The following is a 26,243-nucleotide window of genomic DNA, read 5'->3' as shown; positions in this document are numbered from 1 at the left end:
CTGTTGCAGAGGCCCTGAGGCAACCGATTGTACTCGTGCAGGCCTAAAGGAGAGGAAAAGGCTGTGTATTTCCTGTCCTCTTCATGCAGTGGCACGTTATAATACCCTGACGTCAAGTCCATTGTGCTGAAGAAGGCATTACCTCCCAGCGCGGCCAGTACATCAGCCTGATGAGGCAGGGGATGAGCGTCCTTTACAGTGCGGGCATTTAACCACCTAAAGTCAGTACATAGGCGCAAGTCCCCATTCTTTTTCCATACCAGCACCAATGGTGAGGCATACTCACTGCTTGATTTTCTGACGATTTCCTTTTCCTCCATATCATCCAGTGTTTCCCTGAGTTTTTGGTAATGAGCTGGAGAAAGCCTACGATAAGGTAATCGAAATGGGCGGTCATCAGTCAGCCGTATGCGATGGCAGAACCCCTTTGCCTCACCACAATCTAGGCTATGTCTAGAGAACACTGTGTCATACTTCCCAATTAAATTGACAAGTTTATCCTTCCAGAACTGTGAAACTGGACACTCCTCAACAGACAGGCCTTGAAGTCCAAGATTGCTCAGTGTACTGTTGCCATGAACTACACTGCCACCACCGGAACTCTTAGCTGTCAGACTGCCGTGTGAGCTGTCACATTGAACTTTAGCCACGTTCTGGTAAGCTGCTTGCTGCTTGACATCATCAAAATCCTCTAATGCAATGCAAGGATACACATCCGCCACTTTAGCATTTCGTCTCAGGGTAACTGGTGATGTTGTTGGATTCACTATCTTCACAGGTAGCCATCCCCACAGAGGCGTAACTACTCTCCCCACTAGTATGTGTCGATTCACACAACGAGACGTGCTGGGCTCGACAACAACAGTACTGCCCACAGAGAGTTTTGTCTTTGGGGGTAGGCAGCCCCACACCAGATGCTCACTCATGGGTTGGAGTGTTACTGCTCTCTTCAACTTAATGGTGCCTACTTTATCTGGGATAGAGTCTCCTCTCCATCTCTCCAGATTTGACAGGAGACGCAGGAAGTGGCTGTCATCGCACTGGCTAGAGGAACCTGGTGTACCCACCACCCGCCAGTAGCTGTCATTTGATTTGAACTGTCTAATCAAAGACTTCAACACATTAGTGCCCACAATGAGTTCATCAACCTGCCCATCTACAATAAGCACTGGGACTACATAGCTGAAACCATAAAGCTGAATTTTTAAATCACACATGCCCACTGGGCTAGTTTGCTTCCCACCACAACCCACCAGGATAATATCTGAAGGAGCTAGAAAGTTCCCCTCTACCACTCCTGCCTCCCTCAACCGAGGTACAATATCTGCGGTCAGAGTAGTAGCCATGGACCCACTATCTAACATCCCCTTCAGCTCAACTTTATCCTGTACTAGCACGGAGGTGTAAAACAAACTGTCATTCTGCGTAATTCTCATTGTGTTCTGAAAAATGACTGTGTTGTTCTTGGGTACTGACTCACAAAAGTAAGAATAAACAGATTGGATATCATCATCATCAGTGGAGGAAAAATAAGACTGCCCCACATTGCCCTCCTCAGAATGCATTCTAGTTTTCCTGAGACCTGCCAGTCTGTCCACATCCAGGGTTCTGTCGCTGCCCAGCCTCACTACAGTCAAAGCTAATGTGGCCCGGAGAGAAGCACTTGAAGCACAGCTGGTGCATCTGACAGTGAGCTTTGGTCCAGTGATTAGTGCTTCCACAGACGGCGCACTCACGCTGACGTTTGTGGAACTGTTTACGGGGCCCTCTGTTCACAGACTGAGTATTGCTGACCAGAGCCTTCTCTAACAAAGTCAAAACCTTCTCTAACGTCTCACCCTCAGATATAGATGGTGCCTGGTCTGGTTCACGGCCACATTGAGAAAAGGATGACACCTTAGGTCTGTTCACAGGACCCACTCCCTCCTGGGGGGAGTCAAAGACGGCAGCCACCTGCTGTGAAAGTTGTGTTCTACATGCTTTACGTTCCCTTAACAGTTCATCCAACTGATCCTGTACCTCACTGGCTGTCCAGTGGGTTTGCTCTTGAACACTTGGGCCAACTCTCTATCAGGACAGTTGCGTACAAACATGACTGCCAACTCTGAGCACTCATTGGGTAGGGTCCTGCCCTCACTCACAAGGTACTGTTTGGCTGCCTCTGCAGCTTTGTTAAGCCTAATCCAGAAATCTATTGGACCCTCATTAGCATATGGTTTGATTGAATAGAAATCAGCTAATGGCATACCTGAGCAGACAGTATACCCAAAGTGTTGCTTGAGAACACTGAACACCGCCTTAACATCTGTGACAACAGGGTTGTTACGCATCCAGACTTTGGTCACATCCCGTGCCCTCCCCATGAGCCTAGACATCACCTCCCCAACATTCTCAGACCCAGTGTAACCCCTCTTCTCTAAGTAGACTCCCATTAACTCCTCCCACTCCAGGACAGAGTACTTATCTGAGCCATCACCCCTAAAGAAAGGTGGAGGACTAACATCGGCCTTCACAACCAGATTCAGCTTGGACGCATCAATAAAGGTTGACCCACACTGCTCAGGCAGGGGAACCTGCTGGGGTTGGTGAGGGGGACAGGCAGGAGAAAGACTTGAAACCCCAGACTGCAGTAAACTCGCTCTGATGGATTCACCTATCTCTAAACCAATCTGCTTAATAATGTCACTAAGCTGACTCGGAGGCGTCCCATTATCACTGAGGATTGTGGATGATGGTACATCAAAAGACAGAGGTGGGATACCCTGGTCAGGTGGAACAAACAGCCTACCCCTCCCAGTGCTTGAAAACTCAGGACTAGCAAACGCTCTACTCCCAGGAGCTGACTGTACACTTGGCGTAAATGCAAGGACACCCCTCCCTCTACCCACACTAAAATCCCCAGCATAACTAAATTTATGGACTTGAGAGTTTTCCATGGCTCAACAGAGCACTAAAATACAATGTAATTTACTGCATTCAAATACCAAAAAAAAAAATTGCAATAAACAAATTCATCAAAAACATACAAATAATCACGAATACCTGTATCTAATGAATATGCTACACTCACATTCACTGTTTACAGTATATATTAGCTTACAGCAAACCATCAACAAATGCACATGCGCAGGTCGTGCGCCTCAGCCACATGCACAGCTCCCGGGGGTCGGCTCGAGCTGACCAGTCGGCAGGTCACGGCACCAGTTTGTAGCGTGGTTCGTTCTGCGTTGTGTACTTTTAATCAGGACACTGCCACATCTGGCATTATGATGGTTGAATGATGTTTATTGGTCCTGCACACGAAGAGACAACACACAATAGGTTAGCCCTCGGTGCAGTCACAGCTCTCGGGCACCTGCGTGAGCACATAGCAACTCACTCAAACACGGTCCCAAATACTCCCGAGTTACAATAGGTACCCTAATTAGCGAGCTCGGTGAAAGTTAACATAAATCTTTATAATTGTTCACATTGTAACAAACCCTATAATTGCGTAACAGCACTTTATGTAACTTTACCACAGTTTTATATTGCCAAATTACGGCGCCAAGGACAACATACCTTGCTAGCTGAAGGTCCGGCAAAAGAGAACGATAAAAGGGTCCGTATGTACGGATAACCCGCGATGGACCAAACCAAAATATACAAACTTTTACAATTAGGTGTATTTACAATATAGATATCAAAAAATGTTTGTACACCGAAAAATAACATTAACTATGCTGCTGTAATTAAATAAAGAAAACACCTTGAATTATTATTATTGTTAATAACTTATTAACATCCCCTCTTGACCTGGCCTACTTGAACTGTCCTTGCGTGCAACTTGGTGCATAATCTAGGGGAACAACATCACTCTACTACACAGGGGCAGTCAAGAAATGGAACAGCAAGGCCACAGAACATGACATAAGTAGAGCTGTGGGAGACCACCTCAAGCCCCTGGTAGAGCCGGGGGTGGTGTTTACCACTCCACCACGCCTTCAGCAGGCTGGGAAAGCGGGATTGATCTGGTTGATCCATTTGTTTGTTTCAGTTTCCAGTAGTTGAATCCTGAGACAAATTGTTGATTTCAAAATTTTTCATTTTCAAAAAATGAACTGGGTTGGTTGAAAGGTGATACTAAACGTACATACAATGCACTATTTTGACACAGAGGAAGATATACATGATAAAGAATAAATTCAGTGTATGTTCATTGATTTTGAGTCTGTTGATTGGTCAGTCATTGGGTTAATTTGTTTCGCAATATGTTCAAAACAAGATTTATTTATACAGCACATTTCAGACATGGATCCAACACAATGGCTTCATAGGAAAAAACTAAAATAAACAATTATTTACCACAACAAACATAAGTGGATAAAAAACAGAAGGTTAACAACTGAAAGACTAATGATCATCCTATGGAAATGCCATCGATTAAAATACTAAGAATTGGATGCAATATCCAACCCAAAATATCAGCTTGTTTTACTACATTGTTTGTTGTTACATTCCCCATCAAGAAAAATCTAAAATGTTGCTCAAACAGAAGAGGGAACTAACAACAACCACAACTAAACACGTGGGGTTTTAGGAGGGGTTCTGATAGACACTATGGGGGTGTCCACTGAAAGTTGACTAGTAACAACAACTGGGACCTAAAAGTCACCCACCATGAGACCTACTAAATCTGCCCAAGAAGAGAAAAACAAAAGAAACACCCACACCAAACTTTAAGACAGGAAGCAAACCAAAAATGTAGAACAACTAAAGGTGTTGAATCTCCACATGTATCAAGACAACTGGAGCACTGGGCCAGACACTCTTAAATAGAACCTGGACCAGCTCAGGTGAAACACCTTCCCACTAACGAGATGGACAAGCCAGCACAGGTGTAACACATACTGACTAACGAGGTGACACCAATCAGTGAGTCCTACGTGCTAACGAGCTAGACGTGCTAACGAGCTAGACGTGCTAACGAGCTAGACGTGCTAACGAGCTAGACGTGCTAACGAGCTAGACGTGCTAACGAGCTAGACGTGCTAACGAGCTAGACGTGCTAACGAGCTAGACGTGCTAAAGTCCAACCTCAAAACATAAATGGAAAAACCAAAGCCTGTAACACCTTCCCCTTTAAGACAACAAATATATCCTATATTTTTGTTGGACAAGTTTGCTAACCACCAACAGAAAACAACTTCCATTTCACATTATAATCAACTACAATGCTTCACCTTCTACCATATAAACATGGTGTGTACTGGCTGTAAACTTAGAAAAAAATCATTTAATTTAAAAAAAAATCTAAATACATTTTTCTACAATGTTTTGCTTCTAGAACTCTCGTCCCCTTGAAACGAGCCCAAACAAAACTAATCTCCAAAACGGAAAAACGTGCAGTCAAAATAAATTGTGATCCATGGTAACTCACTGGCAAAACACAAAACTTTTTGACTGCCCACCCTTGAGACAGCCACGTTGTCCTTACCACGGACATGTCTAATTTCAAGAGGAAACTCCTGCATTGTCCGTAGTACTTTTCCACCTCACTGCAGAGTTTCTCTCTTTTCAGGGTTCACTAGATAGGCATGTTGTTGGATCAGGGCCCAGTCCCCAATGTCATGCTCTAGTACATCTGGGTTGGCACATCTGAGAATTAACCCTGATATTCTAAAAGCAGGGAAACAATGTTAATATAATTGTAAAAAAAAATTGCCAGTTGGTTGCATAAATAATGATTACTAAATGTTACATGAACAGTAAAAATGAAATATTTGGTTGCATCGTCTTATTTTCAACAGCTCTTCATTGACATTTTGCTAGGTGGGATAGCCCCAATGTCAAAACACACACACATAAAATGTGCTATGTACACAAACATCTGCCACAATAATCATATTACTTGTAATTTTTAAAACAAGCACCTTTTAAAATGCACAAGCACCAAAAATGCTGTTGTTTTGACAAGTAGCAATAAATCACTGATATCGATTAGGGGGAAAATCAGGCTGTACGTGTTGTTGAAACTAACACAACTAAAAAACACATGGAAATGGGAGATATCTTTTACCTCACTGGTTAGAGGACAACCTGCAGAAGACAGTCAGCTACATTTTGGAGTGATACATTTAAATGTAGGGGTGGCTAAACAAAGGAACACTTATTTGTCATCACTCATCGATATCATGCTAAAATAATTTGTGTTTCAGAAGGGAGATGAGGTTGCACGTCCTGTTAAAACAGCTCAAAAAACACACGGAATCTGGGAATAATGTGTACATCCCTGGTTAGAGGACAATTTGTAGAAAACAGCCAGATACATTTTGAAGTGTTGCATTTTGATTCCAGTGGGTAACCAACGTGGTAAGTGTAACAACTCTTTTTGTTAGTTACTTTTTGTTAAATCACATAAAAAGTAACTCTTCCATTTCAGAGCCTGGATTTTTCCCCCTGAGGCTAATATCCATATCATGCTGAAATCAATTGAATGAGGCAAACGTTTAGGGTTCTACATTGTGAAATACTTTCAAATACTCCAACAACAATGTTAAAAACATTCTACATTGTGACATTTCATTGATATCATGAAACAACTCCTTCATGTATTTCCTGATGTTTGATCAGAGATCTTTTATCAAAGTATCTCTTGTCACACTGATCACAGCTATAAGGTTTCTCTCCTGTGTGTGTTCTCTGGTGTGATACCAGATGGCCAGATTGACAAAAACTCTTCCCACATTGATCACAGGTATTAGGTTTCTCTCCTGTGTGTATTCTCTGGTGTTGAGTCAGAGTTCTAGATGCAGCAAAACTCTTCCCACATTGACCACAGCTATAAGATTTCTCTCCAGTGTGTGTTATCTGGTGTGATACCAGATGGCCAGATTGACCAAAACTCTTCCCACATTGATCACAGCTATAAGGTTTCTCTCCTGTGTGTGTTCTCTGGTGCACTGTCAGCGCTCCAGACCGATCAAAACTCTTCCCACATTGATCACAGCTATAAGGTTTCTCTCCTGTGTGTATTCTCTGGTGCACTGTCAGGTCTCCAGATTGACCAAAACTCTTCCCACATTGATCACAGCTGTAAGGTTTCTCTCCTGTGTGTGTTCTCCAGTGCACTGTCAGCTCTCCAGATTGACGAAAACTCATCCCACATTGACCACAGCTATAAGGTTTTTCTCCTGTGTGTGTTCTCCGGTGCACTGTCAGCTCTCCAGATTGACGAAAACTCATCCCACATTGACCACAGCTATAAGGTTTTTCTCCTGTGTGTGTTCTCCGGTGCACTGTCAGCTCTCCAGATTGACCAAAACTCTTCCCACATTGACCACAGCGATAAGGTTTCTCTCCTGTGTGTGTTCTCTGGTGTGATACCAGGTGGCCAGATCCACGAAAACTCTTCCCACATTGATCACAGCTATAAGGTTTCTCTCCTGTGTGTATTCTCTGGTGTTTAGTCAGACCGCTAGAGTCTGTAAAACTCTTCCCACATTGATCACAGCTATAAGGTTTCTCTCCTGTGTGTGTTCTCTGATGAATTTTAATGCCTGATGAGGTGAATCTCTTCCCACAGTCAGAGCAGCAGTGAGTTCTCTTCCCTGTGGATCTCTGCAGGTGTTTCTTGAGGTGTTCTGATCTGGAGAGACTCTTCTCTGCCTCTTCAGCATCACGAGGTTGTTGAGGCTCCCCAGAGGATCCACGATAGTCCCGTATCTCTCCTGTGTGAACAACAAAGTCAGACAAATGATTACAGGCCCACAACAGCGGTAATCCACTGTAAAAGGTGATGTCAACAGCGTAGCCATGATGTTATACAACAATTGACGTCTGTAATGAATGTTAATTTTTTTTGACAATTGTCTTAAAATGAGCAAGAATAGTCATATTTTGTCTTGTTTTCACATTAGTAATAACATCGATGATTGTAGGCTAGAAATAAGTTATCCATGTTGTTGAAATCCTAAGCAGTGTGCCAGACAACTTTTGGTCTCCAATATAGGCCCCTTTCTGTGTTTGCTAAAATTGCAGCACGAGGGCAATTTGATTGCAGAAACTCCTCCCCACTAATGAGGAAACCGATAGTTATGGATGTAGTATATCTGCCTGGAGCAAAAATGGTGAGCAAAGATTTTAGTTTTCACAATGTATTCTGAATGTGAATGGGGGAAAACTCAGGGGAGTAACCTCCATTTCCAGGTTGCTTATGAGTGCATTGCACACTACTTAATATGTTTGCTACAGTATTAAGAACCGCGTTAATAACAGTATCCATTTGGGTGTTGTCGATAAAGTTACGATTTTTTAATTTAAAAAAAATTATAATATATATTTTTTTTAAATAACCTTTATTTAACCAGGTAGGCCAGTTGAGAACAAGTTCTCATTTACAACTGTGACCTGGCCAAGATAAAGCAAAGCAGTGCGACAAAAAAACAACAGAGTTACACATTTGAGATTTTTGGGATAAACAAACGTACAGTCAATAACACAATAGAAAAATCTATATACAGTGTGTGCAAATGGAGTACGGAGGTAAGGCAATAAATAGGCCATAGTAGCGAAGTAATTACAATTTAGCAAATTAACACTGGAATGATAGATGTGCAGATGATGATGTGCAAGTAGAAATACTGGTGTGCAAAAGATCAAAAAAGTAAATAAAAACAATATGGGGATGAGGTAGGTTGATTGGATGGGCTATTTACGGATGGGCTGTGTACAGCTGCAGAGATCGGTAAGCTGCTCAGATAGCTGATGCTTGAAGTTAGTGAGGGAGATATAAGTCTCCAACTTCAGCGATTATTGCAATTCGTTCCAGTGATTGGCAGCAGAGAACTGGAAGGAAAGGTGGCCAAAGAGGTGTTGGCTTTGGGGATGACCAGTGAGATATACCTTCTGGAGCGCGTGCTATGTGTGGGTGTTGCTATGGTGACCAGTGAGCTGAGTGAAGGAGGAGCTTTACCTAGCAAAGACTTATAGATGACCTGGAGCCAGTGGGTTTGGCAACGAATATGTAGCGAGGGCCAGCCGACGAGAGCATACAGGTCGCAGTGGTGGGTGGTATATGGGCTTTGGTGACAAGACGGATGGCATTGTGATAGATTGCATCCAGTTTGCTGAGTAGAGTGTTGGAGGCTATTTTGTAAATGATATCGCCGAAGTCAAGGATCGGTAGGATAGTCAGTTTTACGAGGGTATGTTTGGCAGCGTGAGTGAAGGAGGCTTTGTTGCGAAATAGGAAGCCGATTCTAGATTTAATTTTGGATTGAAGATGCTTAATATGAGTCTGGAAGGAGAGTTTACAGTCTAACCAGATACCTAGGTATTTTGTAGTTGTCCACATATTCTAAGTCAGAACCGTCCAGAGTAATAATTCTAGTCGGGCGGGCAGGTGCGGGCAGCGAACGGTTGAAGAGCATGCATTTAGTTTTACTAGCGTTTAACCTCTCTGGGATAGGTGGCAGTATTTTCACGTCCGGATGAAAGCGTGTCCAAAGTAACCTGCCTGCTACTCAGGCCCAGAAGCTAAGATATGCATATTATTAGTAGATTTGGATAGAAAACACTCTGAAGTTTCTAAAACCGTTTGAATCATGTCTGAGTATAACAGAACTTATTTGGCAGGCGAAACCCCGAGGACAAACCATTCAGATTTTTTTGTTGTTGAGGTCTCTCTCTTTTCAATGGATTTCATTGGAAATCCAGATTTCTAAGGGGCTTTCTTCCAGTTCCTATCGCTTCCACTGGATGTCAACACTCTTTAGAAATTGGTTGAGGTTTTTCCTTTGAGAAATGAAGAAGTAGCACTGTTCAGAATGAGGGTAGAGAGAAGTGTACTCTTTGATAGAGGCGCGTGACCTGAAAAGCACGCTCCACTTTGTTTTCCTCAGGTATTGAACACAGATAATCTCGTCTTAAATTTTAACTATTATTTACGTTAAATACCTAAACTTGTATTAGGAAAGAAGTTTGAAATGTTTGGACAAAGATTACAGGTAACTTATTAGATATTTTGTAGTCATATTTTGTAGTCATGTTGCGTGACTTGGAACCAGTGTTTTTCTGGATCAAACGCGCCAAATAAATTGACATTTTGGAGATATAACGACGGAATTAATCGAACAAAAGGACCATATATGATGTTTATGGGACATTTTGGAGTTCCAACAGAAGAAGCTCGTCAAAGGTAAGGCATTAATTATATCTTTATTTCTGCGTTTTGTGTCGCGCCTGGAGGGTTGAAATATGATTGTCTGATTGTTTGCTGGGGTGCTATCCTCAGATAATAGCATCGTTTGCTTTCACCATAAAGCCTTTTTAAAATATGACACGTTGGTTGGATTCACAACAAGTGTAGCTTTAATTTGGTGTATTGCATGTGGGATTTCATGAAAGTTAAATTTTTATAGTAATTTATTTGTTGCATGGCATTGAAGCTCGTTTGGAGGTTTATTAACACAGTGTCCAAAGAAGGGCCAGATGTATATAGAATGGTGTCATCTGCGTAAAGGTGGATCAAGGAATCACCCGCAGCGACAGATATAAACAGAGAAAAGAGTCGGCCCGAGAATTGAACCCTGTGGTAACCCTATAGAGACCGCCAGAGGTCCGGACAACAGGCCAGGTCGATGAAGACGGCTGCACAGACTATCTTTTATCGATGGCGGTTATGATATCGTTTAGTACCTTGAGCGTGGCTGAGGCGCACCCGTGACCAGCCCGTGACCAGCTCAGAAACCGGATTGCACAGGGGAGAAGGTACGGTGGGATTTTAAATGGTCAGTGATCTGTTTGTTAACTTGGATTTCGAAGACTTTAGAAAGCGAGGACAGGATGGATATAAGTCTAACAGTTTGGGTCTAGTGTCACCCCCTTTGAAGAGGGAGATGACCGCAGCAGCTTTCCAATCTTCAGGAATCTCAGACGATACGAAAGAGAGGTTGAACAGACTAGTAATAAGGGTTGCCACAATGGCGGCAAATCATTTTAGAAAGAGAGGGTCCAGATTGTCTAGCCCAGCTGATTTGTGTGGGTCCAGGTTTTGCAGCTCTTTCAGAACATCAGCTATCTGGATTTGGGTGAAGGAGAAGCTGGGGAGGCTTGGGGAAGTAGCTGCGGTGGGTGGGGAGCTGTTGGCCGGGGTTGGGGTAGCCAGGAGGAAAGCGTGGCCAGCCGTAGAGAAATGCTTCTTGAAATTCTCGATTATCGCGGAGTTATTGGTGGTGACAGTGTTTCCTAGCCTTAGTGCAGTGGGCAGCTGGGATGAGGTGCTCTTATTCTCCATGGACTTTACAGTGTCCCAGAACTTTTTGGAGTTAGAGCTACAGGATGCGCATTTCTGTTTGAAAAAGCTAGCCTTTGCTTTCCTAACTGACTGTCTGTATTGGTTCCTGACTTCTCTGAAAAGTTGCATATCGCGGGGACTATTCGATGCTAGTGCAGTACGCCACAGGATGTTTTTGTGCTGGTCGAGGGCAGTCAGGTCTGGAGTGAACCAAGGGCTATATCTGTTCTTAGTTCTACATTTGTTGAAAGGGGCATGCTTATTTAAGGTGTTGAGGAAATTACTTTTAAAGAACAACCAGGCATCCTCTACTGACTGGATGAGGTCAAAATCCTTCCAGGATACCCGGGCCAGGTCGATTAGAAAGGCCTGCTTACAGAAGTGTTTTGGGAGCGTTTGACACTGATGAGGGGTGGCCGTTTGACCGCGGACCCATAACGGATGCAGGCAACGATCGCTGAGATCCTGATTGAAAACAGCAGAGGTGTATTTGGAGGGCAAGTTGGTCAGGATAATATCTATTAGGGTGCCCATGTTTACAGATTTAGGGTTGTACCTGATGGGTTCCTTGATAATTTGTGTGAGATTGAGGGCATCTAGCTTGGATTGTAGGACGGCCGGGGTGTTAAGCATATCCCAGGTTAGGTCACCTAATATAACCAACTCTGAAGATAGATAGGGGGCAATCAATTCACACATGGTTTCCAGGGCACAGCTGGGAACTGAGGGGGGTCTATAACAGGCGGCAACAGTGAGAGACTTATTTCTGGAGAGATTCATTTTTTTAATTAGAAGCTCGAACTGTTTGGGCTTAGACCTGGGAAGTATGACAGAACTTTGCAGGCCATCTCTGCAGTAGATTGCAACTCCTCTCTTTTTGACAATTCTATCTTGACTGAAAATGTTGTGGTTGGGGATGGAAATTTCAGAATTTCTGGTTGCCTTCCTAAGCCAGGATTCAGACACGGCCAGGACATCACACAGGGCCTGGGTTAACCTCTACATCACCCGAGGAACAGAGGAGTAGGATGAGGGTACGGCTAAAGGCTATCAGAATTGGTCGAATAGTGCATTGGGAACAGAGAATAAAAGGAGCAGATTTCTGGGCGTGGTAGGATAGATTCAAGGCATAATGTACAGACAGGGGTATGGTAGGGTGCGGGTACAGTGGAGGTAAACCTAGGTGTTGAGTGACGATGAGAGAGGTTGCATCTCCGGAGGCACCAGTTATGCTAGGTGAGGTCACCGCATGTGTGGGAGGTGGGACAAAGGAGCTCTCTGAGGCATGTTGAGTGGGACTAGGGGCTCTGCAGTAAAATAAAACAATGATAACTACCCTAAGAAACAGTATACAAGGCATATTGACAGTTGAGAGACATAAAGCAAGGCATAAAGCAATCACAGGTGTTGATTGGGATAGCTAGCTAAGACAACAACGGGTAAGACAACAACAATTCATCAGCTAAGACAACAACAACTGGTAAAATGGCGATGAATGGGCAGAGAGGGTCAGTTAACTACATACGGGGCCTGAGTTCGAGGCTGTGGCAGACAGATAAACAAAATAAACAAAATGGAGACCCGTGATTAATGAACAATCCAGCAGGCATCAGCTATGTAGCCAAGTGATCATAGGGTCCAGTGAACAGGAATATATGAAACAGGGAAGCAGTTAGGTAGTCGTTACTACGCTAGCATCTTCCGCGCCTGGCTCGAGGCTAACTGGTGCTAGCTTCGGGACAAGGGCGTCACCGACATCCTGCAAAGGCCAGTTGAGGGCACATCGGACGGATTACGTTGGCAGACCAGTCGTGATGGATCGGCGGGGCTCCATGTTTACAAAAGGTCCAGGCCAATTGGCAAAAGAGGTATTGTAGCTGGAGTAATTTTGTTTGCTAGCCGGGAGATGCACCTGGCTCAAGGCTAACTGGTGCTAGCTTCAGGACAAGGGCGTTAGCCACTATAGCCACTCCGGTGCAAAGGTCATCACGGCAGGAATCCGGTGATGTAGTGGCTTCTAGTCGTCTTAGTGAAGAGTCTGGGAGGGCATCAGCTGTGTAGCCGAGTGGATCATAGGGTCCACTGAGCAGGCCGGGAGATGGGCCTGGCTCAAGGCCAGCTTCGAGGCTGGGCCACTCGTTAGCAGCTAGCAAGCTGTGATTATCCGATGTAATGGTCCAGAGCTTACGGCAGGAATACGGTGATGTAGTGTAGAAAAAAAGTCCAATATGCTCAGGGTTGATAACGCGCTGTGCAGACTGGCAGGTATAATCCAGGCAAAAAGCGGCTGGTGTCTGAGCTAAAAAGGTAAAGCAGTGGCTAAAAATGACTAAATAGCTAGTTGCTAATTAGCTGCTTAGCTCCTGATGGCTAGGTTCTGATGGAGGTTCTAGCTATAAGGTCTAAAAAATAGCAGATCCGTATCACATTGGGTGAGGCGGATTGCCGGAAGGTATATTTAATTTAAACATGGAAAAAGAGATTGAAATATTTTGCAATATATACAAAAAAAGACGAAAAACAACAACATTTACAACAACAATCACGTCATACTGCTACGCCATCTTGGATTAGAAGATGACTCAGTTAAAAAACATTGGATATAGCAAACTGAAATGATTTAGTATTTCTGTGCCCACAAACTGTTTTCCCAGAGTAACATAAGGAGCCACTAAATGCTACGTAGGTCGAGTGCATTTTCATTCACGCCTTGCTGGAAGCCCCGCCTTCCACAGGTGATGAGCGCGAGGCTCGGGTTTATTCCTTAAATTTAATACCAATCTTCACCGACCCAGGAAGGGGTGGGGCCAAACAGGTGTTGCACCTCGTTTCCCTCCTTCAGGGAACAGTAATTATAGTGTTAGGTTCTAATTTTTCAGAGTAAATAACTCACGGACACTAGAGAAGCTTAACCAAGTTTAATTCTTCCCAAAGGGTCATTACAACTGTAATTCAGACAAAAACATGTTCTCACCATCACAAGTATATTTTCCCCACTTTGGACACGCCTCCTTCTCTCCAATCCTTACATCTTCTGGTTCGACAGGAAGAGGGTAACAGGATACTAAACCCTTATTACTCCCTTCAGGGGATCTGGCCTGACCTCCTGACCTCAACCCCTCCTTCGCCTAATCCACAGATGTCCATCCGCTTCCCCTAAAGCAATCCTGTGATCTCCTCCCGTCCACCCAGCACATCCCACAGCCACTCTGTCTTTCTACAGATCTCACTCCTTTATATACTCTGCGTCTGATCTACCATGTCTTTAATATCTCAATGTTCAAAGTTTAGCCCGAATCCAACAATAGTCATAAAGTTACACTCCCTTTCAGTTGGTCAACTTCGGTACAACATACTATGGGAAAATACAATCATTCCCCATGCCGACCCAACGGATACTAAATGAAACGGCCCCTGGCAGACCACCCAGACCTGACCCCGCAAGATGCGTCAGTTCTGTCAATTTATTCATTGTCTTTTGTTTGAAACACTCCTGTCAATGTTTAGTAAGGACGCACACCTGATTACACATATAGAAGTAGGATTAATCTACCTGGCCTGCACACAAATGTAGGCCTATAAATGTGCCCATTTGGGAATGTCTGATAGTATATCAGACCAGTTCAGTACACATTGTTGATTTTTATAAAAACCACATGGGTTGATTGGTAGAAAGAACATATGACTCTTGGTTGACCAGATGTATTTTAGTTGGGGACAGTACTAGAACATGATTTGGGGCTCCAGAGTGGCACAGTGGACACTGCTTCTCAGTGCTTGAGGCGTCACTAGTAGAGGTCGACCGATTATGGTTTTTTCAACGCCGATACAATAGCGATTATTGGAGGACCCCCAAAAAAAGCCGATACCGATTAATCGGACCGATTTCTAACTTTTTTAGTTTGGCAATAATGACAATTTACAACAATACTGAATGAAGACTTATTTTAACTTAATATAATACATCAATAAAATCTATTTAGCCTCAAATAAATAATGAAACATGTCAATTTGGTTTAAATAATGCAAAAACAAAGGTTGGAGAAGAAAGTAAAAGTGCATTATGTGCCATGTAAGAAAGCTAACATTTAAGTTCCTTGCTCAGAACATGAGAACATATGAAAGCTGGTGGTTCCTTTTAACATGAGTCTTCAATATTCCCAGGTAAGAAGTTTTAGGTTGTAGTTATTATAGGAATTATAGGACTATTTCTCTCTATACGATTTGTATTTCATATACCTTTGACTATTGGATGTTCTTATAGGTACTTTAGTATTGCCAGTGTAACAGTATAGCATTCCGACCCTCTCCTTGCACTACCTGGGCTCACAAACCAGGAACACATCGACAACAGCCACCCTCGAAGCAGCATTACCCATGCAGAGCAAGGGGAAACAACTACTCCAAGTCTCAGGTAGTGAGTGACGTTTGAAAATGTGATTAGCGCACACCCGGCTAAACTAGCTAGCCATTTCACATCGGTTACAACCAGCCTAATCTCAGGAGTTGATAGGCTTGAAGTCAATAAACAGCGCAACGCATTGCGAAGGGCTGCTGGCAAAAACGCACAAAAGTGTTATTTTGAATGAACGCTTACAAGCCTGCTGGTGCCTACCACCACTCAGTCAGACTGCTCTATCAAATCATAGACTTAATTATAACATAATAACACACAGGAAATACAGCCTTAGGTCATTAATATGGTCGAATCCGGAAACTATCACGTTATTCTTTCAGTGAAATATGGGGACCGTTCCGTATTTTACCTAACGTGTGGCATCCATAAGTCTAAATGTTCTGTTACATTGCACAACCTCCAATGTTATGTCATAATTATGTAAAATTCTGGCAATTAGTTCGCAACGAGCCAGGGCGGCCCCAAACTGTTGCATATATACACTGACTGCGTGCAATGAACGCAAAATGACACACATTTCACCTGGTTAATATCGCCTGCTAACCTGGATTTTCTTTTAGCTAAATATGCAGGTTTAAAAATATATGATTTCTGTGTATTGATTTTAAGAAAGGAATTGATGTTTATGGTTAGGTACAGTCGTGCAACGATTGTGCTTTTTTTCGCAAATGCGCTTTTTGTTATATCATCCCCCGTTGGCGAAGTCTGCTGTCTTTGTTAGGAAGAAAATAGTATTCACACAGTTCGCACGAGCCAGGCGGCCCAAACTGCTGCATATACCCTGACTCTGTTTGCAAGAGAAGTGACACATTTTCCCTAGTTAAAAGAAATACATGTTAGCAGGCAATATCAACTAAATATGCAGGTTTAAAAATATATACTTGTGTATTGATTTAAAAAAAGGCATTGATGTTTATGGTTAGGTACACGTTGGAGCAAAGACAGTCCTTTTTCGCGAATGCGCCGCACATCGATTATATGCAACGCAGGACAGGCTAGATAAACTAGTAATATCATCAACCATGTGTAGTTAACTAGTGATTATGATGATTGATTGTTTTTTTATAAGATAAGTTTATTGCTAGGTAGCAACTTACCTTGGCTTCTTACTGCATTCGCGTAACAGGCAGGCTCCTCGTGGAGTGCAACGTAAAGGCAGGTGGTTTAGAGCGTTGGACTAGTTAACCATAAGGTTGCATCCCCAAGCTGACAAGGTAGAAATCTGTCGTTCTGCCCCTGAACAAGGCAGTTAACCCCACCGTTCCTAGGCCATCATTGAAAATAAGAATTTTGTTCTTAACTGACTTGCCAAGTTAAATAAAGGCCTAAAAGTTTTTTTTATTTTTTTTATTGGCAAATCGGTGGCCAAATATACCGATTACCGATTGTTATGAAAACTTGAAATCGGCCCTAATTAATCGGCCATTCCGATTAATCGGTCGACCTCTAGTCACTAGACCCCCCCCCTGGTTCAATCCAGGCTGTATCACAACCGGCCGTGATTGGGATGTCCCATAGGGCGGCACACAATGGCCAGCGTCGTCCAGGGTAGGCAGTCATTGTAAATAAGAATTTGTTCTTAACTGACGTTGCCTAGTTAAATAAAGGTTACATTTAAATAAATGTAAAAAAGTGTTCATGACCAAACTGTTTTTCTACAAATTCGGTCAAAGGCACAACTTTGAGAAGGTTTTAAAACAAAGGTTTTCAAACCAATTTATGAATGTAATGAATCTAGGTATGTTTCGCCCTTTAACTTAATGGCATGCTAAAAATTGGCTGCCTGAATATTATACCAATGACTTATCAACAGCTCTAATAATTGCCCTCCACAGGAAATCTACACTGGCCAATTCTAGAATATATTATATAGCCTAGAAACCTGGTTAAACTATCATTATGACATCATGGATGAATTCTAGAATATTACTATATATCCTAGAAACCTGGTTAAACTATCATTATGACATCATGGATGAATTCTAGATATACTATATAGCCTAGAAACCTGGTTAAACTATCATTATGACATCATGGATGAATTCTAGAATATATATATATCCTAGAAACCTGGTTAAACTATCATTATGACATCATGGATGAATTCTAGAATATAGTATATCCTAGAAACCTGGTTAAACTATCATTATGACATCATGGATGAATTCTAGAATATACTATATAGCCTAGAAACCTGGTTAAACTATCATTATGACATCATGGATGAATTCTAGAATATACTATATAGCCTAGAAACCTGGTTAAACTATCATTATGACATCATGGATGAATTCTAGAATATACTATATATCCTAGAAACCTGGTTAAACTATCATTATGACATCATGGATGAATTCTAGAATATACTATATAGCCTAGAAACATGGTTAAACTATCATTATGACATCATGGATGAATTCTAGAATATACTATATAGTCTAGAAACCTGGTTAAACTATCATTATGACATCATGGATGGCCAGTCTTTGTATTCATAGTGTAGTGAATTCAGGGGGTTGCCCTGAGCTGAACTCAAACCTGGGTCCACTGAAGTCAAGCCAACACCTATAAACTGTTATGCCAAGATGTCTGGAACTTCTTGAGGAGGTCGCTAGGTTTTGGGTTACGGTTGCTACAATAGCTTTTTCTATGAATTTGAGAATGGTAACATTTCTCCAGCCCCCATTCCTCAGCTGTTTACCAAACCAAGTCTATGGGCAGCCATTTTGTTGTTGTTTGAACCCTATGTTGTCCCTTTAAAAAAGCCCACATCACATCAAAAAGCCAAGTCACATCTGCAGTCCAAACAATAACAAAGATGTCAGTCCACCACTAGTTTGGTTATAAGATGATGATGGGGCTGGAGAAATGTAACTACTCTCAAATTCATAGACAGACCTATGGATTCAAGGACTGACCATCCATGAGATCAACATTATAGTTTTAACCATGTTGAAGCTATAAAGTGTTGATTTACATTGTTTCTAAACATTGGAGTAAAAAAAGCTTATTTGGGATTCTGATGGGGTACAACAGTTGAACTAAGCTCATGAGGCCATTTGCACTGTACACTGTATATAGACTTTTTCTATTGTGTTATTAACTGTACATTTGTTTATTCCATGTGTAACTCTGTGTTGTTGTTTGTGTCGCACTGCTTTGCTTTATCTTGGCCAGGTTGTAGTTGTAAATGAGAACTTGTTCTCAACTGGCCTACCTGGTTAAATAAAGATGAAATAAAAAACATTTAAAACATGAGGCATCTGATGGGGTACAACAGTTGAACTAAGCTCATGTGTTATATTCTTCAAGAATCAATGGCTATAAATAACTAATATAAAAGTCACAATATGGATGTAACAATTGCATATTTCCCCTTTAACACCAAACATCAATTCAACAACTGCTGAGTTTGTGCCTCTGTATTTAAGGACAGTACTACTAGTGTTATTCAGGGAACGGTCATCGTTAGAACCATTGGACGCCTTAACATGCGTTTGGGAAACCGGGCCCAGATATCCAGTTTCCTCCTCTTCTTCCTCCAAAAACTGTATACTCCTCTTCCTCTTCTTCCTCTTCTTTCACTGTAACATCCTTCTCTTCTTCTTTCATGGTAACAGCCTCACCCTCTACTTGTTTTTGTATTGTAACATCCTTCTCTTCCTCCTCCTCTTTGACGAGAGCTTCTTTCTCCGTCCAGCAGACCTCTTCTTTAACAGGAGGAGAGTAGCTTAGTGAACTCATGGTCGGGGGTGTTAGCTAGTTAGCATTAGCGACTAGCCTAGTTCTAAGCTAACTTAGCAAACCAGCTAGCTGACAAACAACGTAAATATAGAATTAAATGGGCCAACAAGTACATACGACAGAAGTGTGTTTAATACACAGCGACTAATATACACCAAACCAGTGTAAAGAGCGTGAATGTTGTAGCTATGTTTGCTAGAAAGCGACCGAGGTGTCTGACGAGCTGTTGTTGTTGAAGGAGCGTCCCGTCCACTAGATTATACGTCACACTGGCAGCATCGCCTGAACCTAAAAGACGCACATCGCCATCTGCTGACTGGAGGGCAACGCAGTTGAGGAACCAAACGTTTATTTTCATTTATTTCAGAAAAGTTTAATATTATATTAAGTCGTACAAGAGAATCATGTGTTGATTGATTTGTGTTTAATGAGTGAGAATTTAAAACAAACTTTAGACTCACTACATATTTGCATTGAACCATACTTCTGACATGGATCATTTTGACCCCAGAGGCATATCTTTTATCATAGTCAAATTGTGGTTTATTCAATTCTACCAAATTTTCATGACTTTGTCAATCAACTTGTTCTTAATAAATCTAAATCATGTTTTAGTGTTTCTATATCAATATGGACTTTTAACAAATGAAAATCCTTTGGAGTCATTTTGACCCCAGACAAAAGCACCTTTGATAAATAGGACGTTTATTTCAAATCAAAATCACATTTTATTGGTCACATACACATGTTTAGCAGATATTATTGCAGGTGTAGTGAAATGCTTGTGTTTCTATCTCAGACAGTGCAGTAATATCTAACAAGTAATATCTAACAATTTCACAACATATACCCAATACACACAAATCTAAGTATTTGAATCTAGGTTTCTCTGTAGACATGATCCATCCCACCAGAGGGTAGAGGGGCACCTGTATCAGTGGTTTTGACCAGATAGACACCTGCAGATATAGTGCCTCCCATGTATTCTCCTAAGATTGGACTTTTCTATACCACGTATCACATGACTGTGTACAAAACTGCCAAAGGTAGAAAACTCTGCCAGCGGTTTACAATGCATTCGTTAAGTATTCAGACCCCTTCACTTTGGAGGAGAGAGCAGCTGTAACACAGTACCTGGTCTAGTTCATGGCATTGAGGAGGAGAGAGCAGCTGTAACACAGTACCTGGTCTAGTTCATGGCATTGAGGAGGAGAGAGCAGCTGTAACACAGTACCTGGTCTAGTTCATGGCATTGAGGAGGAGAGAGCAGCTGTAACACAGTACCTGGTCTAGTTCATGGCATTGAGGAGGAGAGAGCAGCTGTAACACAGTACCTGGTCTAGTTCATGGCATTGAGGAGGAGAGAGCAGCTGTAACACAGTACCTGGTCTAGTTCATGACATTGAGGAGGAAAGGGACAAGGGGGATACTAAGAGGGACCAAGAGTCCTGTTGATTGGTTTCCTTTGTTTTGCAATATGTTCAAATCAAATCAGACTTTATTTATACAGCACATTTCAGACATGGATGCAACAATGGAAAAAACAATGAAAAAACAATGAAAATAAACAGAAATATTTAGTACACAAACATAAGAGAATAAAAAACAGAAGAATAACTGAAATACTAATGAGCATTCTAAGGAAAATCCATTGATTAAAATATTACTTTGATGCAACATCCAACCCAAAATATAACTTGTTTTTTAGGAGGGTCTCTGAAAGACACTATGGGGGTGTCCACTGAAAGTTGACTAGTAACAACAACTGGGACCTAAAAGACACCCACCATGAGACCCACTAAATCTGCCCAAGAAGAGACAAACTAAAGAAAAACCCCACAACAAACTTAAAGACAGGAAGCAAACCAAAAAGGTGGAGCAACTAAAGGTGTTGACTCTCCACATGTATCAAGACAACTGGAGCACTGGGCCAGACACTCTTAAATAGAACCTGGACCAGCTCAGGTGAAACACCTTCCCACTAACGAGATGGACAAGCCAGCACAGGTGTAACACATACTGACTAACGAGGTGACACCAATCAGTGCGTCCTACGTGCTAACGAGCTAGACGGGCTAACGAGCTAGACGTGCTAACGAGCTAGACGTGCTAACGAGCTAGACGTGCTAACGAGCTAGACGTGCTAACGAGCTAACGAGCTAGACGTGCTAACGAGCTAGACGTGCTAACGAGCTAGACGTGCTAACGAGCTAACGAGCTAGAACGTGCTAACGAGCTAGACCTGCTAACGAGCTAGACCTGCTAACGAGCTAGACGTGCTAACGGGCTAGACGTGCTAACGGGCTAGACGCGCTAACGAGCTAGACGGGCTAAAGTCCAACCTCAAAACATAAATGGAAAAACCAAAGCCTGTAACACCTTAAGACAACAAATATATCCTATATTTTTGTTGGAAAAGTTTGCTCACCACCAACAGAAAACAACTTCCATTTCACATTATAATCAACTACAATGATTCACCTTCACCAATATAAACATGGTGTCTACTGGATGTCAACAATTAAAAACAAGAAAAAAACACGTATTTCTAAATAATAACATACAATAGTATTATTTGTTTCTCCTTTTTCTTTCTATAGAATCCTAAATCCCACTAGCTTCTAGAACAATCGTCTTCCTAAAACTCACTAGCTTCTAGAACTCTCCTCTTCCTAAAACTCACTAGATTCTAGAACTCTCGTCCCCTTGGAACGAGCCCAAACAAAACTCATCTCCAATACAGAAAAACGTGCAGTCAAAATACATTGTGATCCATGGTAACGCACTGTCTAAACAGAAAACTTTTTAACTGCCCACCCTTGAGACAATCAGCAACCAAGTTGTCCTTACCACAGACATGTCTGATTTCAAGAGGAAACTCCTGCAATATCCGTAGTAACTTTCCACCTCACTGCGGAGCTTCTCTCTCTTTTCAGGGTTCACAAGATAGGCATGTTGTTGGCTCGGGGCCCAGTCCCCAATGTCATGCTCTAGTACATTTGGGTTGGCACATCTGAGAATGAACCCTGATATTTTAAAAGCAGGGCAACAATGTCAATATAATTGTACCAAAAATTGTCAGTTGGTTGCATGAATAAATATCATCAATAAATCGATTACTAAATCTGACCATGAAATGTAAATATGAAATATTTGGTTGCATAGTCATATTTTCAACGTCTTTTCAATGACATGTTGCTAGGTGGGATATCCCCAATGTCAAAACACAGTTTTAACGTGTCCAAATCAATAACCAATATGCAGAAACAGTTTGGGATATATTGAAAACCTAAACATAAAATGTGCTATATACACAAACATCTGCCACAATAATCATATTACTTATTACTTAAACAAGCACCTTATAAACTGCACAAGCACCAAAAATGCTGTTGTTTTGACAAGTAGCAATAAATCACTGATATCGATTAGGGGAGAAATCAGGTTGTACGTGATGTTGAAACTAACAACTAAACAAAAACACTTGGAAATGGGAGATATCTTTTACCTCACTGATTAGAGGACAACCTGCAGAAGACAGTCAGCTACATTTTGGAGTGATGCATTTAAATTTAGGGGTCGCTAAACAAAGGAACACTTATTTGTCATCACTCATCGATATCATGCTAAAATAATTTGTGTGACAGAAGGGAGATGAGGTTGCACGTCCTGTTAAACTAACAGCTCAAAAACACACGGAATCTGGGAATAATGTGTACATCACTGGTTAGAGGACAATTTGTAGAAAACAGCTAGCAACATTTTGAGGTGTTGCATTTTGATTGAAGTGGGTCACCAACGTGGTAAGTGTAACAGCTCTTTTTGTGTTAGTCACTTTTTGTTAAATCATAAAAATAGTAACTCATCCATTTCAGAGCCTGGATTTTCCCCCTGAGGCTAATATCCATATCATGTTGCAATCAACTGATGGGGGGGGCTTTAGAACACTATTAAAATACTCCTACTACAATGTGTTAACATTCTACATTGAGTCATTAATTACTTGATATCATGAAACAACTCCTTCGTGTATTTTCTAATATTTGATCAGAGATCTTTTATCAGATTATCTCTAGTCACAGCTACGAGGTTTTTCTCCTGTGTGTGTTCTCTGGTGTTGTACCAGAATGTCTGACCGAGTAAAACTCTACCCACATTGACCACAGCTATAAGATTTCTCTCCTGTGTGTGATATCAGGCTGTGTGAATGAGTAAAACTCTTCCCACATTCATCACAGCTATATGGTTTCTCTCCTGTGTGTGTTCTCTGGTGTGCTATTAGGCTCCTTGACCAAGTAAAACTCTTCCCACATTGAGTACAGCTATAGGATTTCTCTCCTGTGTGTGTTCTCTGGTGAAGAGTCAGATAGCCTGAAGTAGAAAAATTCTTCCCACATTGATCACAGCTATAAGGTTTCTCTCCTGTGTGTGTTCTCTGGTGTGATATCAGGTTGCTTAGCTGAGTAAAACTCTTCCCACATTGATCACAGCTATAAGGTTTCTCTCCTGTGTGTGTTCTCTGGTGTGATATCAGGCTGTGTGAATGAGTAAAACTCTTCCCACATTCATCACAGGTATAAGATTTCTCTCCTGTGTGTGTTCTCTGGTGTGATATCAGGCTACTTTGCTGAGTAAAACTCTTCCCACATTGATCACAGCTATAAGGTTTCTCTCCTGTGTGTGTTCTCTGGTGTACTGTCAGTCCTGATGAATAAGAGAAACTCTTCCCACATTCATCACAGCTATATGGTTTCTCTCCTGTGTGTGTTCTCTGGTGTGAAATCAGGTTGCTTTGCTGAGTAAAACTCTTCCCACAATGATCACAGCTATAAGGTTTCTCTCCTGTGTGTGTTCTCTGGTGTGATATCAAGCTGTGTGAATGACTAAAACTCTTCCCACATTCATCACAGCTATAGGGTTTCTCTCCTGTGTGTATTCTCTGGTGTGACATCAGGTTGCTTAGCTGAGTAAAACTCTTCCCACATTGAGAACAGCAATAAGATTTCTCTCCTGTGTGGATTCTCTGATGAATTTTAATGCCTGCTGAGGAGGTGAATCTCTTCCCACAGTCAGAGCAAAAGAGAGTTCTCTTCCCTGTGGATCTCTGCGGGTGTTTCTTGAGGTGTTCTAATGTGGAGAGACTCTTCTCTGCCCTGTCAGCATCATGAGGTTGTTGAGGTTCCCCAGAGGACCCACGGTAGTCCTGTCTCTCTCCTGTGTGAACAACAAAGTCAGAGAGATGGTTAACCTCTCTAGGGTATGTGGGACGAAATCGTCCCACCTACGTAACAGCCAGTGTAATCCTGTGGCGCGTTATTCAATTACCTTAGAAATACTATTACTTCAATTTCTCAAACATATGACTATTTTACACCATTTTAAAAGACAAGACTCTCGTTAATCTAACCACACTGTCCGATTTCAAAAAGGCTTTACAACGAAAGCAAAACATTAGATTATGTCAGCAGAGTACCCAGCCAGAAATAATCAGACACCCATCTTTCAAGCTAGCATATAATGTCACAAAAACCCAGAAGACAGCTAAATGCAGCACTAACCTTTGATGATCTTCATCAGATGACAACCCTAGGACATTATGTTATACAATACATGCATGTTTTGTTCAATCAAGTTCATATTTATATCAAAAACCAGCTTTTTACATTAGCATGTGACGTTCAGAACTAGCATACCCCCGCAAACTTCCGGTGAATTTACTAAAAATGTACTAAATTACTCACGATAAACGTTCACAAAAAGCATAACAATTATTTTAAGAATTATAGATACAGAACTCCTCTATGCACTCGATATGTCCGATTTTAAAATAGCTTTTCGGTGAAAGCACATTTTGCAATATTCTAAGTAGATAGCCCGGCATCACAGGGCTAGCTATTTAGACACCCAGCAAGTTTAGCCTTCACCAAACTCCGATTTACTATTAGAAAAGTTTGATTACCTTTGGTGTTCTTCGTCAGAATGCACTCCCAGGACTTCTACTTCAATAACAAATGTTGGTTTGGTCCCAAATAATCCATAGTTATATCCAAACAGCAGCATTTTGTTCGTGCGTTCAAGACACTATCCGAAAGGGTAAAGAAGGGTGACGAGCACGACGCATTTCGTGACAAAAAAAATCTAAATATTCCATTACCGTACTTCGAAGCATGTCAACCGCTGTTTAAAATCAATTTTTATGCCATTTTTCTCGTAAAAAAGCGATAATATTCCGACCGGGAATCTGCGTTTAGGTAAAAAGACGACAGAAAATAAAGCACGGGGTTGACTCGGGCACGCGCCTAAGCCCATTGTCCTCTGATCGGCCACTTGCCAAAAGCGCTAATGGGTTTCAGCCAGGGGCTGCCTCGATATAATTCAGCTTTTTCCCGGGCTCTGACAGCCTATGGGAGCCGTAGGAAGTGTCACGTTACAGCAAAGATCCTCAGTCTTCAATAAACAGAGACAAGAAGAACAAGATCTTGTCAGAGAGGGCACTTCCTGTAAGGAATCTTCTCAGGTTTTTGCCTGCCATATGAGTTCTGTTATACTCACAGACACCATTCAAACAGTTTTAGAAACTTTCGGGTGTTTTCTATCCAAAGCCAATAATTATATGCATATTCTAGTTACTGGGCAGGAGTAGTAACCAGATTAAATCGGGTACGTTTTTTATCCGGCCGTGTCAATACTGCCCCCTACCCACAACAGGTTAACCTTTTAGTGTGTTTATACTTTACTGTATTTATATTTCACTTTTCAACAGAATTTTTTTTTTTTTTTTTTTAATCACTGGAGGAAGTCATTAAC

The 26,243-nt window shown here is 41.8% G+C and overlaps 1 protein-coding gene across 1 annotated transcript; it reads right to left on the bottom strand.

The window, feature by feature from the left end:
- Nucleotides 1-6,801: 6,801 nt before the first annotated feature.
- On the bottom strand, nucleotides 6,802-24,252 carry LOC115186399 (zinc finger protein 271-like; the record flags this gene model as incomplete). The annotated part of the gene is made up of 2 exons (XM_029746043.1): nucleotides 6,802-7,538; nucleotides 23,637-24,252. Coding segments are annotated over 2 exons (1,353 nt in total), but the record flags the coding sequence as incomplete, so codon positions are not given.
- Between the last annotated feature and the right edge of the window lie 1,991 nt (nucleotides 24,253-26,243).

Source organism: Salmo trutta, unplaced genomic scaffold (genome assembly GCF_901001165.1).
Source record: "Salmo trutta unplaced genomic scaffold, fSalTru1.1, whole genome shotgun sequence".
Lineage (NCBI taxonomy): Eukaryota > Metazoa > Chordata > Actinopteri > Salmoniformes > Salmonidae > Salmo > Salmo trutta.
The sequence above is the reverse complement of the archived record's forward strand: the minus strand, read 5'-3'. Positions and strand labels throughout refer to the sequence as shown.